Here is a 14579-nt window from a genome sequence, read left to right on the forward strand (position 1 = left end):
ATCTAAGTTTGATCTAAGCTTTGAAGGCACTCTCCAAATTGCTGAAACCTGTTCCTAAATTATTCCTGCACCTTGGATAGCTCCTTCCAAGTTAGCCAAAACTTGGCCTGGACTCATTCCCCTATTGATCCAGTAGCCACCAGCTGCCCCTGCTTAGAACTCTCTGGAAGATATTCAGACTGCCAAAAAATGGGGAAGTGAGAGTCATAATGGCTAGAAATCCAACCCCATTAAAAAAACAACAGGGTTTTTAAAAAAAATAATAATAATAATAAACAGTTTGTGGGAATGCAAATCAAAACCATCTCCTTTTTTTTGCTAGAAATAAGGGTTCTTAGGCCCGTTACAGACTGCCAAGAAGCGGCGGTCTGCCGCTGCTGCCGGATGCAGCATCCGGGAACCGCAGCAGCCAAACGGCATGGTTCCCAGATGCTGCAGAGAAGGAGTGCGAAAATCGCGCTTCTTCCTGGGCTCTGGAAGAGACACCGCAAGGCGCTAGTCGCGCACTTGTGGCGTCACTTCCGGGGTGCAACGTGCGGATGCAGAGCGTCCACTACGTCAAGATGGCGGCGGCCGTGTGGAACGGCCGCCGCCATTTGTTACAGACTCAGTCCGTGGTAGGGTTAGGGGCGTCTTGAAGAGACGCCCCTTTCTAACCCTAGCATGGACTGAGTCCGTCCTAGGGTGCTCGTGTGTAACGGGCCCTGGGGAGTTTGGGGGAGTAAAGAGCCACAACAAGTCTGCTTGCAGTGTCCATACCTGTTCTATAGATTGGGCTGCCCTCAAAATTTATTAGACTGAAAAAAACATACCACATGTTCCTAATATCTAAGGAGAAATAAAGAAGCCTATTAGCAAATTATAACTCAACTGTGGAATATATGTTTTTGGATTGTTTAGTAGGTGAAAAATTGTAAAAAAAAATTCATTCTATTTTTGTTCAGAACCCTGAAAATACTATTTATCACTATCTGAAGTAAACCATTGATGAATGTCAATTTTTAGTGAAGGGGCAGCTAAGAGAAACAATATGTAAAATATATTATGGTAGTTACAGTATGTCTGCATTTTGACAAAATGACTGCTCTCGCAAGCTATATATTTTGCTTTCAATTTCGTTCAATATTTTAAGACTGCAACTTTACATCTTGTACTCAATTCAGCACAATTCCACCAAGCTGGACTTGAATTTGGAAATGAGTATTAGAGAAACTTGGGATGAATGTTTATAACCATATTTACTCATTTGACCAAGGCCCTGACTGACAAAGCTACCACAGGTTGGCTCTCTCAAATGAGCACAGACTGATTCAATTGGCTAAAAAAAATGACTGCAAGGAAAAAAGCTTATCATACCAAAAAGAAATACACTGTGTCTTGTAAGAGTATTAAATGAGCTATATGAAAGGCTTTCAATACACATGTATTTCCAGATGAGCACTGATATGATCTCAGATAGTAAAGTGTACTTAAATTGAAAGCATAATCACAAGTGAAAAGTACAGCCTGTTTTACTGAAACCAAAAAATTAGCTTTATTGTTTAAAAGCCCAGTACTTCATTTAATTTCTTTAATGAGCTAAGAAGAGGAGTTTGGACTTTTTTCTAACCAAAGGAAAAGCTGTCAGTGCCTGTCTTCACACAACTCATACTTTCTTTATATTAGCAGCTATCAAGCAATGATGTAGCAGATGACATCCAGAATGGGAACAGTAGGAAGCCTGCAGAAATTCATTTTGATACTTTTTGCTGACACCAGAAATTCTAGTTTACATTAACTTTTTAAATGACAATTAGCAACACCATCCACTGTTAACATGTTCTAGTTTTCATCATGACCCCTCTGCTCATGTTGCTGAGAAAGCATAGAACTTCTGGTCATCAATACCAATGGTTATATGACTTCACCAAGCAGAAGACAAGTGAAACTTGTTTCAGAATGCTGAAGACATTACCAGGTTTACTGATTAAAATGTGTATTTAACAATCCATCCATATCAGAATTACTCTTAGATTCTCTATGCTAAAGGCTGATTCATATATTGTTAATGTGACGTGGGTGCCGCTTCCACAATATCAGGTCTCACATTATACACTGGTAAACTCCATCTTTACTGGTGGAATGCTGAATTTCCCTACTGTAGGCCCCTTCCTAAAAGCCGTAACATCCCAGGGATTATTTGGATGGTCCAGACTGCTGGGGTGGGGAAGAAGAGGAACAAAAGGATGTTGATAAACTCTAACAGGAGAACACTGAACAAAGTTTTTCCTTTGATTAGTTCCACAACCTGTCCTGCTAGGCCTTCCAAGCACTTCCTCTCAAACCCTCATTGATTTTTGTTTGTTGTGAGGTCACAGCAAATTAAAACAGAACATTATGCTCTCTCAAAACATCGTATTGTCTTGTAAGTTCAGGCTTTATGTTATGCAAAAGACTGTTATCCCAGAACAAAGCCCTAGTGTGTTTCAGAAGATTCCCGTTTACTGATGTCCAGATTAGGGTCCTCAGATAGTAGTATCAATAAAGCTCTTTGCTATAGTGACAGGCTTGTCAGAGGATGGAGTGTGTATTTGTGGGGGCGGGGAGAAATATTTAAACATGTATTTATTCTTTTCAGTTGTCCAGTCAGATAAAATGTGTGCCCATGCATGGATACAACAGCCCTTCTGAGCATACACAGTGTGATATACAGACAGCCAGACAGCCCAGAGAACTGGAGGAGTGAGGCATGCCTAGCCACCTAACATGGCTCTAATTTCATGACATGCAGACCTAACTTGGTTCACCTTCCCTGTCTGCCACCTAATATGACTCCTACATAAAAAGTATATACAGTGCGCCCTTTGTTTACACGGGGGATCCTTTCCGGAATCCTCCGTGTAAAACAAACAACACGTATGCTCAAGCCCCATTTAAATTAATGGGGCTTGTGCATGCGGCGGCACACACGCGCCATAGGCACACGCCCCATTTGTCCCTATGGGATGCGCTGGCCCTTCCTCCCTGCATGGCTTTCAGCATATGCTGAAAGCCGCGTATGACGCAGGTGCACTATACAAGTCATTTGTTCATCAATCCATTAACCCAGTACATACCAAGTTGTATAAATTGCGTCGAATCTGCCCCATCATTCCTGCATATGCCGGCTTAAGAAGCTCCTGAAAACTTGAAGGCCACTTGTTATACATCTGATCCTTTTCTATGTTGTTGATCCACTAAAAGAACATAGTAGTAATGGTGAGCTTTTGCAAAATTACCATAAAAACCAAACATTATAGCACACGTAGTGCTCTCAAACATTCCACCATAACTCTTGACAAATGATGAGGATGGAAAGTTGCTATCTTAAGCACATTTAGGGGATCTTTGTTGCCCTAGCCATGTACGACACACTTTTCCGCAAGAAGGAAACATTTACATGACAACCCATGTTGGCCAACTATGAGGGTCCCATATACAGTATAGCAATAGTGTCAGAACTAACTGAATACTCCCCACAACACAATAAATCAGGTTTCTGTGGATGATCAGCAAGTTTTATTTCTGATATTGATTTCTGGCAGAGAGACGCAGTTAGTAAGGTGTTTTGGACAGAACTAAAGGCCAAGCACACATACATCAAACATAAGCATACCAAAAGCATTAGCTCCACCTTACAAAGTGGGTGGGCTCACTTTGCCCCATTCTCAAAACAGTTGCTCCATCTTTGGTTGTATTTCCTTCTTTCTCAAGCCATCCTTGCCTACTTGTTCTAACCATTGCAGAAGGTTGGTAACAGTGGCTGAATAAACCAAGAAGAAAAAAAAATCCCTACGCATTCCTTTTACCAAACTTTCAGTAAAAGCCAATTACTTCTTAAGCACTATCCCAGACTACACTAGGCTATGTAGTTAACATAATTAAAATATATAAAATCATTGCACATTTAGCCAACTATATAACTATTCATGAGAAACCAACAACATATATCTACCAGTTTGTTTAACATATATAAAGAACCTTCATTCCCCCATCCAAAAGTAATACAGAACAGTTTCTACACAAAATAACAGCTAAAAGGAGCAATGCATCATATTCTCATTAATCTATAGCTATGCATAACTCTATATATCAAAATCACATACATGTAAAAAACATATCAACAGTTCTACACAAAGTATCAGATGACCAGGTTTGTATCAAATACATATCAGCTAGCACACCTGATGTAAACCCTTCTTTGTACTCTTGACATTCCACAACATATCCATATATAACAACAGCAAGTACATTTCTGCACTACTTACCAATATACAAACTGGTTTACAAAGAGTAAGCTAATTGCCCCCAACAAACTGGGTACTTATTTTAGTGATTTTAGTGAAGGATGCCAGGCTGAGTCGACCCAGAGCCCTGGCTGGTATCGAGCACACAACCTTGTGGTTGTGAGTGAATGGCAGTAGTACAGGGAATTAACCACTGGTAGGGTTGCCATATTCGTTTGGGGTGGGACAATCCCAGATTGGAAGGCTCAAAAATGTCCTGTCTGGTTGGGCATTTTTGACACTTCAGTCCCGGATTTCTGCCTTGCTCCAGGGCACATCTTGAAAATCTCCAATCTACTGGAGAAAATGTGTCTAGACAAGGCAGAAAGTCTCTTCTGGGCCAAGCTCCTCTTCCTCCCTCCCGCTCCAAGATGGTCCTCCTCGCCCTGGGGCTGGAGGGAGCCGAAGCTGAGGCCCCAAGCGCAGCGCCGCCTAGGTCTCAGCACTCCAGGTCTGCGCCTCAGCCTCCTCCAGCCCCGGTCAGGCCTAGGAGGAGGTGCTGCGCTCCACACCTTGGCCTCCTTCAGCCCCAGGGAGGCCTTGGAGGCGGTGCCGCACTCCACGCTTGGGCTTCCTCCAGCCCCAGGGAGGCCTAGGAGTGGGGGGTTGCGCTCCGTGCCTGGGCTTCTACCTCCTCCAGCCCCGGGGAGGCCTAGGAAGGCGACACCACACTGGGGGCCTGGGCCTCCTCCAGCCCAGGGAGGCCTTGGAGGTGGCGCCGCGCTCCATGCCTGGGCCTCCTCCAGCCCCAGGGAGGCCTTGGAGGCAGCGTCGTGATTTGTGCCTGGTCCTCGGCCTGCTCCAGCCAAGAGGCGGCTTTGAAGGCGGCACCAAGCACCGTGCTCTGCGCATGGGCCTCCTCCACCCCCAGGGAGGCCTAGGAGGTGGTGCTGTGCTCAGGGCCTTGGCCTGAGCTTCCTCCAGCTCCGGGGAAGCCTAGGAGGCGGCGGCACACTCCGCACCTGGTCCTAAGCCTCCTCCAACCCTAGGGAGGTTTAGTAGGCAACCCCGCGCTATGCGCCTGGGTTTTAGCCTCCTTCAACCCCAAGGAGGCCTTGGAGGCAGAGCTGCGCTTGGGGTTTGGGCCTTGTCCAGCCCTGGGGAGGGATTGGGGGCAGCGTCACACTCTGCGACTGGGCCTTTGCCTCCTCCAGCCCCAGGGAGGCCTCAGAGGCGGCACCGTTCTCCACACCTGGGCCTCCTCTTGCCCCAAGGAGGCCTTGGAGGTGGCCCTGTACTTGGGCCTCCTCCGGCCCCAGGGAGGCCTTGGAGGCGGCACCATGCTCCACGCCTGGTCCTGAGCCTCCTCCAATCCCGGGGAGGCCTTGAAAGTAGTGCTGCGCTCCGCAGCTGGGCCTCAAGCTCTTCCAGCCTCAGGGAAGCCTTGGAGGTGTTGCCACGCCTAGGAAATACGATGTTCAGATACTGTACATCAGAGCTTTGCAAACTACATGTTGTGGTAGAACTGCCATTTTTTTCCTGATGTGCCAGAGACTAGTACTATAGTGGGCCCTGCTTTAAGCGGGGGACCTGTTCTGAAACACACACACCCTGCGTAAAGCAAAAAACGTGTATGCTTGAGCCACTTTATATCCAATGGTGCTCATGCTCGCTGTAAGCACCATGTCTTGAACATTATATTCAACATGTTATAACAAAATACTGCATAATCCATCTTTTCAAAAACCAGAGCTTACGTCCTAATTTTTCTGTGTTTTTCCCCCCTCCTTCTGGAATGGCAAAGGATTGTAGGACCTATCCTATGGTACACATCTGTTTCAACCAGGCACTTACCAAAGGCATTATTCCACAGGGTCAGATGTGTGAACAAAAAGTATAGGCTTCATTCAGACCGAGAATGGTGTGTGCCAAACATAGTTAAGAACCTACATTACAGTTTACATTTCAGGACTCAGAAAAAGATATTGAGTTTTACAGGTGCCCACCTGCTCTTTGCTTCCCATCTGCTCAGAACTCAGGCTCATAAGCTCACTCACATCACTTTGGTGCAGCAGCTGAATGAAGCAACACCCTTCACTCAAATACACTGAAGACTTTCAAAGTGCTCTGCTGTATGTTAAGACCAGTTGGTTGGGAACAGATTGTGTCTGTGTGTGTGTGTGTGTGTGTGTGTGTGTGTGAAGATCATCCACAATTAATGATAGTCTTACTAAGGGACCCCAAGGTACTCCAGGGCCCCACACAACACAACCTGAAAACCAGTGACGGAGGGTAAACTATAAAAACTGGTGTACAATCCACATTTTATCCCATTTTTTAAAATGATGTTCTTTAATTACTTCCAGTACCAAATATGAAAAACCACACAACATTGCCAGGATCAAGAAGTGAATACATACACATGGAATAAAAGAATACCATACAGAAAAGGCAGGATAGGCCTACTAAATAGAGTTAAAACTGATCTATAGTAGTCCAACTAATGTTAATTTGATGCAAGATAATGCACTTCTTTAAAAAAAAATCAAAGAAGCACACAATAAACAAAGAGAAGACAGCTTAGTTCTCTTGGGAATTGTACAATATATTTTGCATTAAGCAAGTAATTAAAATTTGCTCAACCACTCAGCCACTAGTATTGCAAGTGTTCATATACTTGTCAATAAAGGGCAATTTGGGATCCGCTGAGATTGGTTTTTTTCCCCAATTTCTTTCTCAGTTATATGAAAGAAAATCACCATTTGGTGCTGAAGACTCTTCTTTAATTGCTTATCCAGTGATAACATAACTTGCAGTTAATAAATACACAGATTTAATATCTTGACTACATGTAGGGATAATCTATATTTTATTGCCTTTTTTTCCTGGTTGCACCTGAGCCTCATGCCATAGTTATAAAACTCAGCAACAGAACTTTGGCTGAGAGAAACTTAAATGCTGGCCATTATGAAATTTCTAATTCTTTTGGGTGAACATAATCCTTCAAGCAACAAGCAGAATTGAAAGTTTGAAGTCTGCATCATTTAATCAATAAAATTTATTTGTTGTGTTCTGTTAGTTTCCATTTATCATATTCAGCATACCAATATTGCCTCCTCTTCTTCCAGCCATATACTTCAGCTGAAGAACCTATTTTCTACTGAAGGTATTATTTTGTTGCAGTGCTTTAAGTCCAGAGTAACCCTTCTGCTACTGAAAAAAATCCTTCCTTTTGTAGAAGGCCTGGCAGACTAGCAAAGATTTGTGGTGGCTCTGGTTCTCTCTTCCGTAATAAACCCAAGAGGAGTAACCTGATGCTGTGCTGGCTGGCCTGGTTGGCACAGGTTAGCAGGACTTTGGAAACAGTGTATGGTCCATTGCTTCTCTCCCCCTTTCCCTTGGGATTTGTCTGTAAAAATCTAAACCTCAAAATTCATACGCAGCTTTCTGAGGGATACCTATGTTAGTTTGTATCAGCAAAGACAACCAAACTAGTCCCAACTCAATAGATTAGTAATACAATAAAGATAGTTACTTACAATTATTGAAGAGTGACGGATGTCTATTGCATAAGTGTCATCATTAGATCGAACAGGTAATCTCATTAATTTCCTGAGAACTTCTCCCTTAATTCCAAGGGAATGAAGTCCATGCATTGCTTTCCCTTCCAGCTTTAGAGTTTCTAAAATACTTAACATTAAAAAATATATATATTATGTAGACAACTGTACCAAACAGCGCAAAGAAGACAAAGCTGAGCAAGCCCAGAATAGTAAAAAGCTTTCTCTCCGTCATTTGTGTACAAGATAGTTATAGTGAACTGAGCTTGTAAAGCCTCTGACATTGACAGGATCAACTGGTACAATAACACAGAATCAGTATGTATAGAGACTAACTGAAAGAAAGAAGTTGGCAGCATGAGCTTTCATAGATTACAGTCTAGTTCCTCAGATGCATTTAACAACACAGAATGATATAATGCTCATGGAACTAAAGAGCATGTCACTTGTCTTCTGTGGGGAAGAAAAAGAACAGCAGTAAGTAGAAGGCTTGTAAGAAATCCCTGGAAACAGGGAAGCAGAGGGAAAAGGAAATCAGAGGGAAGGGAGGCTGGATGTTCAGACAAGCCCTTCATCAGGAAGAGGGACTTCATGTATGCGGTGAGTATATTGTAAGACATATTAGTATTTTTTTTAAAAAAAAACCATTTATGTTCTAACATGAACCAACTAAGACTTAGACTTGTGATGGGGGCTAGCCATAGATAATGAAGGAAGAGCCAAGGAGAAAGTAGGGAAGGCTACACACAGATTTTAGAAACAGGAAGGTTTGGAAATTTTGGCAGGTGGAAAAATCACAAAAAAAGAGGTCTGGAGTAATAGGAAATATTGGACCTAGATCCTGATATGGACATTTTGTTATTCCTGGCTCTATTACTGCTGCAGGAACATCAAAAGTGGCAAAAAGGATCAAAATACAAATGCAAAAATGCTAGTGCTTTCCATTTAATTTCTCACTACTTTGAATGCCAGTTCTTGGATTGCTGGCTTTCAGAAATTTTATTGTGATTTAATCAAAATATTATCAAAACTATTCTTGTGATGATTATATGGATTGACACAATAGCAAATTCCAGTATTTACTGAGCAATTATTTAATACTCCTAATCTGCTACTATATACTGAGTCAGCCGACTACAGAAGTAAACAAATTAAATATTTCTCTTGGATAAGCTATTGAGCAAGTTACATAATCCTTTTTGAGTAAATATAAATATAGAAAGACAACTATTAAACTAATACTGTACCTGAATGAATCATGAAAATCCAGGTCTATAGGAAGACCATTTAGAAATAAATGTGCTTCACCAGGTTGAAGTTCAAGAGTTTCATGCAGATGCTAGAAAGAAAAAAATTATTAAGCTTTATAAAACCAGGCAAAGAGGTTTTAAAAAGAATCTGAGGAATCTGTCAAATGCTAAATCTATCTATCTGAACAATATGAAATTAATTTAGGGTAGATAAAACTTAATCTTCCAATTATTCTTGAGTATAAGGAATCTATCCTATCTTATACAGAATAAACTTGATGTTAACTATTCATTAGCTTCATTGATCCTTCAATACAGGTCCAAAGCTCCCAAAAAGGAAAAGCTAAATAAGTCAATAGAGTGAATTTAAATTAGCTTGACAAGTTATACTTCAGGATATTATGATCAGTATTCTTTAACAACTGAGAAAGTCACTGCTGATTCAAAGCATTTTGATGTATGAAATTAAGCTCAGATTCTGCCCACCATGCAGTACAGCTAATACTTTAACACAGAGGCAGGCATTATGAAGCCTATGGGGTGCATACGGACCCTAGCCTAGGAGGTCCAGTGAGGCAGTTATGACCTCCCACTGACCACCCATGATCTTCCATTTTGTTGTTGTTAACTGCCTTCAAGCCAACTTTAACCCATGTGACTGTGAATGACACCTCCAAGTCACCCTATCTTCAGCTCCTGCTCAGCTCCTGCAGATTCATGGCCGTGGTTTCTTTGATTGAGTCTGTTCGTGTGGAGAGTTGTCTTCCTCTTTTTTTCTATTTTTCTTCCTCCACTTAACCAATAATTATAGTCTTTTTATTGAGTCCTGTCTCATGATATGGCCAAAATACGACAACCTCAGTTCAGTCATTTTTGTTTCCAGGGAGAGTTTGGGCTTGATCTGCTCAAATACCCATCCACTGATCTTTTTAAGCAGTCCATGGTAGTCTCAGAGTAATCTTCCATTAACTCCCTCTTTTTTACCCAAAAAACAACTTATTGCATCAAACAATAAGTGGGGGAAACTTCAAAACAATTAAACATGCTATGGGGAGGTTTCCCCATTCTGAAACAGCAAGAATGTCCCCCTGCCCCAAGACTCAAAAGGCAACTAGGAGTGGCACAACATCACTTCCAATTCGCCAAAAGGTGAATTGTGATAGTGTGCTGCAACCCTTCTGATCTCTGGAGAAGTGAAAAACTGGGACATGGCATTCCTCTGGGTTCCATGATATGCCCACACCATTATAAACCTTCTTAGTGCACCTCCTCTGAGCAAATCTTGCAAAGGAAACCCCATTATAGGTTTGCCTTAGGTTTTCCATACGTCAGAAACAACAACAACATGCCAACACTACGAAACAGTCTCAGTTAACTTTTAAAGGAAACAAGTAGATTACCGTACTATAGTATACTATGAATCCCATCTTGGGAGAAAGGTGGGATGTTCCATACACACATACATACTTTCCTAACATACAGTTTATCAGCTTACAACAACCATTTTAACAACTGGGGCAGCTTCAGTTGTAGAAAATGTAATGGAAGAAATTATGCAGTTGATTTTCACATGCTATTTTTCCAGACTAGCCTTCCCCAACCAAGCATCTTCAAGATGTTTTGGGTGACAATTCCTATCATGCACAGCCAGCATTTTGAACATTGTGATACAAGACATCCAGAGGATGCCAGCTTGGGTAAGACTGTTTCAGACATAGTGCCTTTTCTATGCTCAGTTTCTAACACTGCCATTAAAAGTTGGTATTATTTCATTGTTTAATTCTGGCTAGTTAAAACCTAAGTAATAACAACAGCATTGCTATTTTCAGTTCGGAACCTACTTCATTCAAAAAGCTCTGTAAAACTAAAGGCATGTTGTCACTGGAAAAGGTCATTTTTTATATTGAAGTAATGAACATCTTTCAGTATCAGGCAGGGCAGCTTTGATGCTGGATGAACATGATCAAAAGCAATCATACTGTTTGTACATAATAAGATTGTTTCAATGGACACACCTTTTCATTGTGCCTTTTGTAAAAGCTATACAAGTAATGCACAAGTTACCCAACAAGCCTACAGTAAAAACAGTAAAAACAAAAGCAAGCTTTCTTTAGAGGAACCTATAGAATTATTTAGGTTTAACCACCTACAACCTTCTACAAGAACTTATACTTGAACACTATCCCAACTGCATCTAATCACCATATACTTTTCAATCTTTAATAGCCTTTAGCCTCTTTCCTGTATTGCATTTTCTATTCAACTTTCATTATCTTAGAAGGGAATCTTTCAGTTCTGCACAGCATGAAATCATGCTTCTCCTGCTGTTAGACGAATATCCTGTAGCTCAAAAATGTGCATGACAATTTATTCTGGCGTACCACTGACATCTGAATAGCTGCCAAATTTATATTCAAAGAAAAGAGATTGGGTTTTCATCACTGTATTTGTGGGCATCCAAACTATCTTTTCATACTGTCCATAGAGACAATGTTACCTGTATGTGACCAGGTTTTATTTACACACAGATTTATCCCAAGTTTCATTATGTATAATGATGTTATTTTTCAGCAATTTTCTTCCAAGTTAGATTTCAACCTCCATGCATAGTAGGTTTAAAATAGAGGGTACAAATTAAAACTATAGGAGGTATTGAGAGGTATGTATGTTTTGAACCATCTGAACAACATCCACACAAACATCCAATTCAAACTGGAAAAAGAAGAGGAAGGAACACTGCCATTCTTGGATGTCCTGGTCATCTACAAACCAAATTCAGTGGTTGGGGAACATTCACGGTTGGAGCACCATTGCCATTCAATGGTTAAGGCACACAGTATACAGAAATCCTACACACACAGGCAGATATCTACATAGGAACACCAACCATCATCCAAGGCAAAAAAAGAAGCACAATATGGTGGACCGAGCAAAAAGGATCTGTGAACCCCATTTCCTGGAAGATGAATTAAAACACCTAGACTGAGTTCTACTGACTAATTGTTACTCCAGCTCAGATACGAGAAGGGCTGCCAGACCGAGAAAAACCCATAGGAGTGAAAGCAAACAACCACCTAAAGGGAAGGTATTTTTTTTTACCATATATCAAAGGCGTCACGGACAGAATAGGGAAACTGGTGAGGAAACACAACCTCCAAATGGTCTACAAATCGACCAAGAAAATCTGGCAAATGCTGCACTCAGTGAAGGACCCTCTCACAGTCTCAGGAGTTTACCGCATAGCGTGCAGCTGCAGACAAGTCTACATAGGGACCACCAAACACAGTGTCCAAAGACAAATTAAGGAACACGAGAGACGTGGGTCAGTCAGAAAAATCAGCAGTAGCAGAACACATTATACACCATCCTGAGCATTAAATGCTGTTTGAAAACACTGAAATTCTGGACCATGCCACCAAGTATCAGGTCAGAATCCACAGGGAAGCCATTGAAATCCATAAACACCTGGACAGCTTCAACAGGAGAGGAGAAACCTTTAAAGTAAACAAAGTTTGGCTACCAGCCCTGAAAAAAACCAAAATCAAGGGCCTGCAAAAGCAAATGACAAACCACTCTTGCCATTCAACAACATTCCTCTCAACTAACAGTAAAGTCCGTCCTCGCCTTACGTGGGGGATCCGTTCCAGATCCTGCCGCGTAAGGCGAATTCTGCCTATGCTCGAGCCCCATTGGAAACAATGGGGCTCGTGCACGGCGGCGCGCGGGTCGCAACGGGTCCACGCGCCCATTCAATTGAATGGGACGCGTCTCCCCTTCTGCCCCGCGTACGTCCCACTGCTTGAGCGTGTATGCTCAAGGCCGCGTATGGCGCGGGCACGCTGTATATATACTCGACTCTCTTCCATGCCAGCATTCTCTGAAGATGCCAGCCACAGCTGCTGGCAAAACGTCAGGAAAAAACTCTTCAAGAACACGGCCTTATAGCCTGAAAAACCCACAAAAAACTAAATATATGTGTTTGTAATGAAATATGTGGAAAACAGTCAGCCCTCCATATCCACAAATTCTTTATCCACAAATTTAAGCATCAACGACTTGAGAACATTTTAAAAACATTTAAATCCAAAAAAGCAAACTTTAATTTTTGTCTTTTTGTATAAAGGACACCATTTTACTACTCTACTGTATTTACTGGGACTTGAGTATCCACGGGAGGCCCTAGAATCAAACTCCAGGGGATATCAAGGGGCTACTGTATATAGACATTAATGTGAATTTGACACTTGAGCGATAGGCTGAAATTTCTTCTGTTAGGTAACAAGAGTTTTTAAAAAAGGCGAATGACATCACAATACTTTCAGATCTATTTTAAGAGCTATTTAACGACAAGTACTTGATACTTCTTTAGAGTGTGTTTGTGCAGATGCTGCAGTCTAATAAAACTGAGCAATCTGCAGTAAGCCAAAAAAGAGAAAGAGAGGGAGGAGGAGGAGGAGGAAGATGACGACGACGACTTAAATAGGAATTCACTAAAAAAATGCCTATTACAAATTTCAATTGGTTCAAAGAAAAAACTAGCTTCAGGGCTTTAAAAAGTATCTGTTTTAGATCAAACATGTAAAAGTGTCAAAAAAGGATGAAAAACAATATACTATTTGATAGAGATTTTCATGTGTATTTGACACAGCCACAGAATGAAATTTACAGCCTGATGCTAAGCATCTTTAGCCAGGAATAATATGCTCAACTCAGTTCTTTGGGACTTCCTTCCTATAACTATGGGCCAAAACAGATGGTCCTAAAGGGGCGTCACACCACCCCTTTGAGAGCCAGATCGGGGCTGCGGCAACCTCACAACATGGTCCTGATCCAGCGTTTTTCTGGCCCAAAAAGAAGTGGCCCAACAAGAAGCAAAATGCTGTTCCTTTTTGGAGTGAAAAAGAGTGCCCTTGCCACCATGCCTTTTCAGCATTTCAGAAGCTGGTATGTGTAAATGCCGCATGTGCAGTCAGCCATGCAGGTTCCTAGTGGCGTGGGGGCAGCATCGGAGTGTGCAGCATCTAAACGCTGTGCTCAGATGCCACCCCAACTCGGCACTTACTGCCAGTCTGTTTTGCCCCTAAGCTTAGAATTCCAACCTTAATCAATTGCTTCTCCAATGAGGAGTTATATCCATTTGAACGTGCACACTCGGATCTACAGAGACCATTCCACACACTAAGGAAGTCATTAAACTTAGCAGAAAACATTTCGGCACTCTCAAAAGCTAGAGGTATCTGAAATATTCCCAACTCAGCAATCAAAAACCCTACACCTAAATACATACAGTGCTTTACTCAGGAAATGAAAATCTAAAAAGAAATGTGGTGGCATTAAAACAGAGGAGATATGTTACAAAAGCTGTCAAGGGATATAATGCAAAGTCTGACCAAATACTATCAATAAGTCTTCAGTGAAAACCCATCAATATAACATAATTCAAGTTCATGATCCAACTATTGTGGCAGAAGAAAAAGAAATTAAAAGATTCTATACTGGAATCCAGAAGAAAATTGATCATATAC

The 14579-nt window shown here is 41.7% G+C and overlaps 1 protein-coding gene across 3 annotated transcripts in view; it reads right to left on the minus strand.

The window, feature by feature from the left end:
- UGGT2 (UDP-glucose glycoprotein glucosyltransferase 2) overlaps positions 1-14579 on the minus strand; it is a 102027-nt gene that overhangs the window by 66362 nt on the left and 21086 nt on the right. For all 3 annotated transcript variants that reach the window (XR_006102956.1, XM_042458351.1, XM_042458352.1), the window contains 3 exons: positions 9052-9143; positions 7784-7934; positions 3096-3215 (listed from right to left, as the gene is read on the minus strand). Coding sequence is in view for 2 of the 3 variants with exons in the window: in XM_042458351.1 (XP_042314285.1) it covers positions 3096-3215; positions 7784-7934; positions 9052-9143 (363 nt within the window). In the remaining variant the exon portion in view is untranslated. The remainder of the gene's footprint in view (positions 1-3095; positions 3216-7783; positions 7935-9051; positions 9144-14579) is intronic.

This window comes from Sceloporus undulatus, chromosome 3, assembly GCF_019175285.1.
Source record: "Sceloporus undulatus isolate JIND9_A2432 ecotype Alabama chromosome 3, SceUnd_v1.1, whole genome shotgun sequence".
Lineage (NCBI taxonomy): Eukaryota > Metazoa > Chordata > Lepidosauria > Squamata > Phrynosomatidae > Sceloporus > Sceloporus undulatus.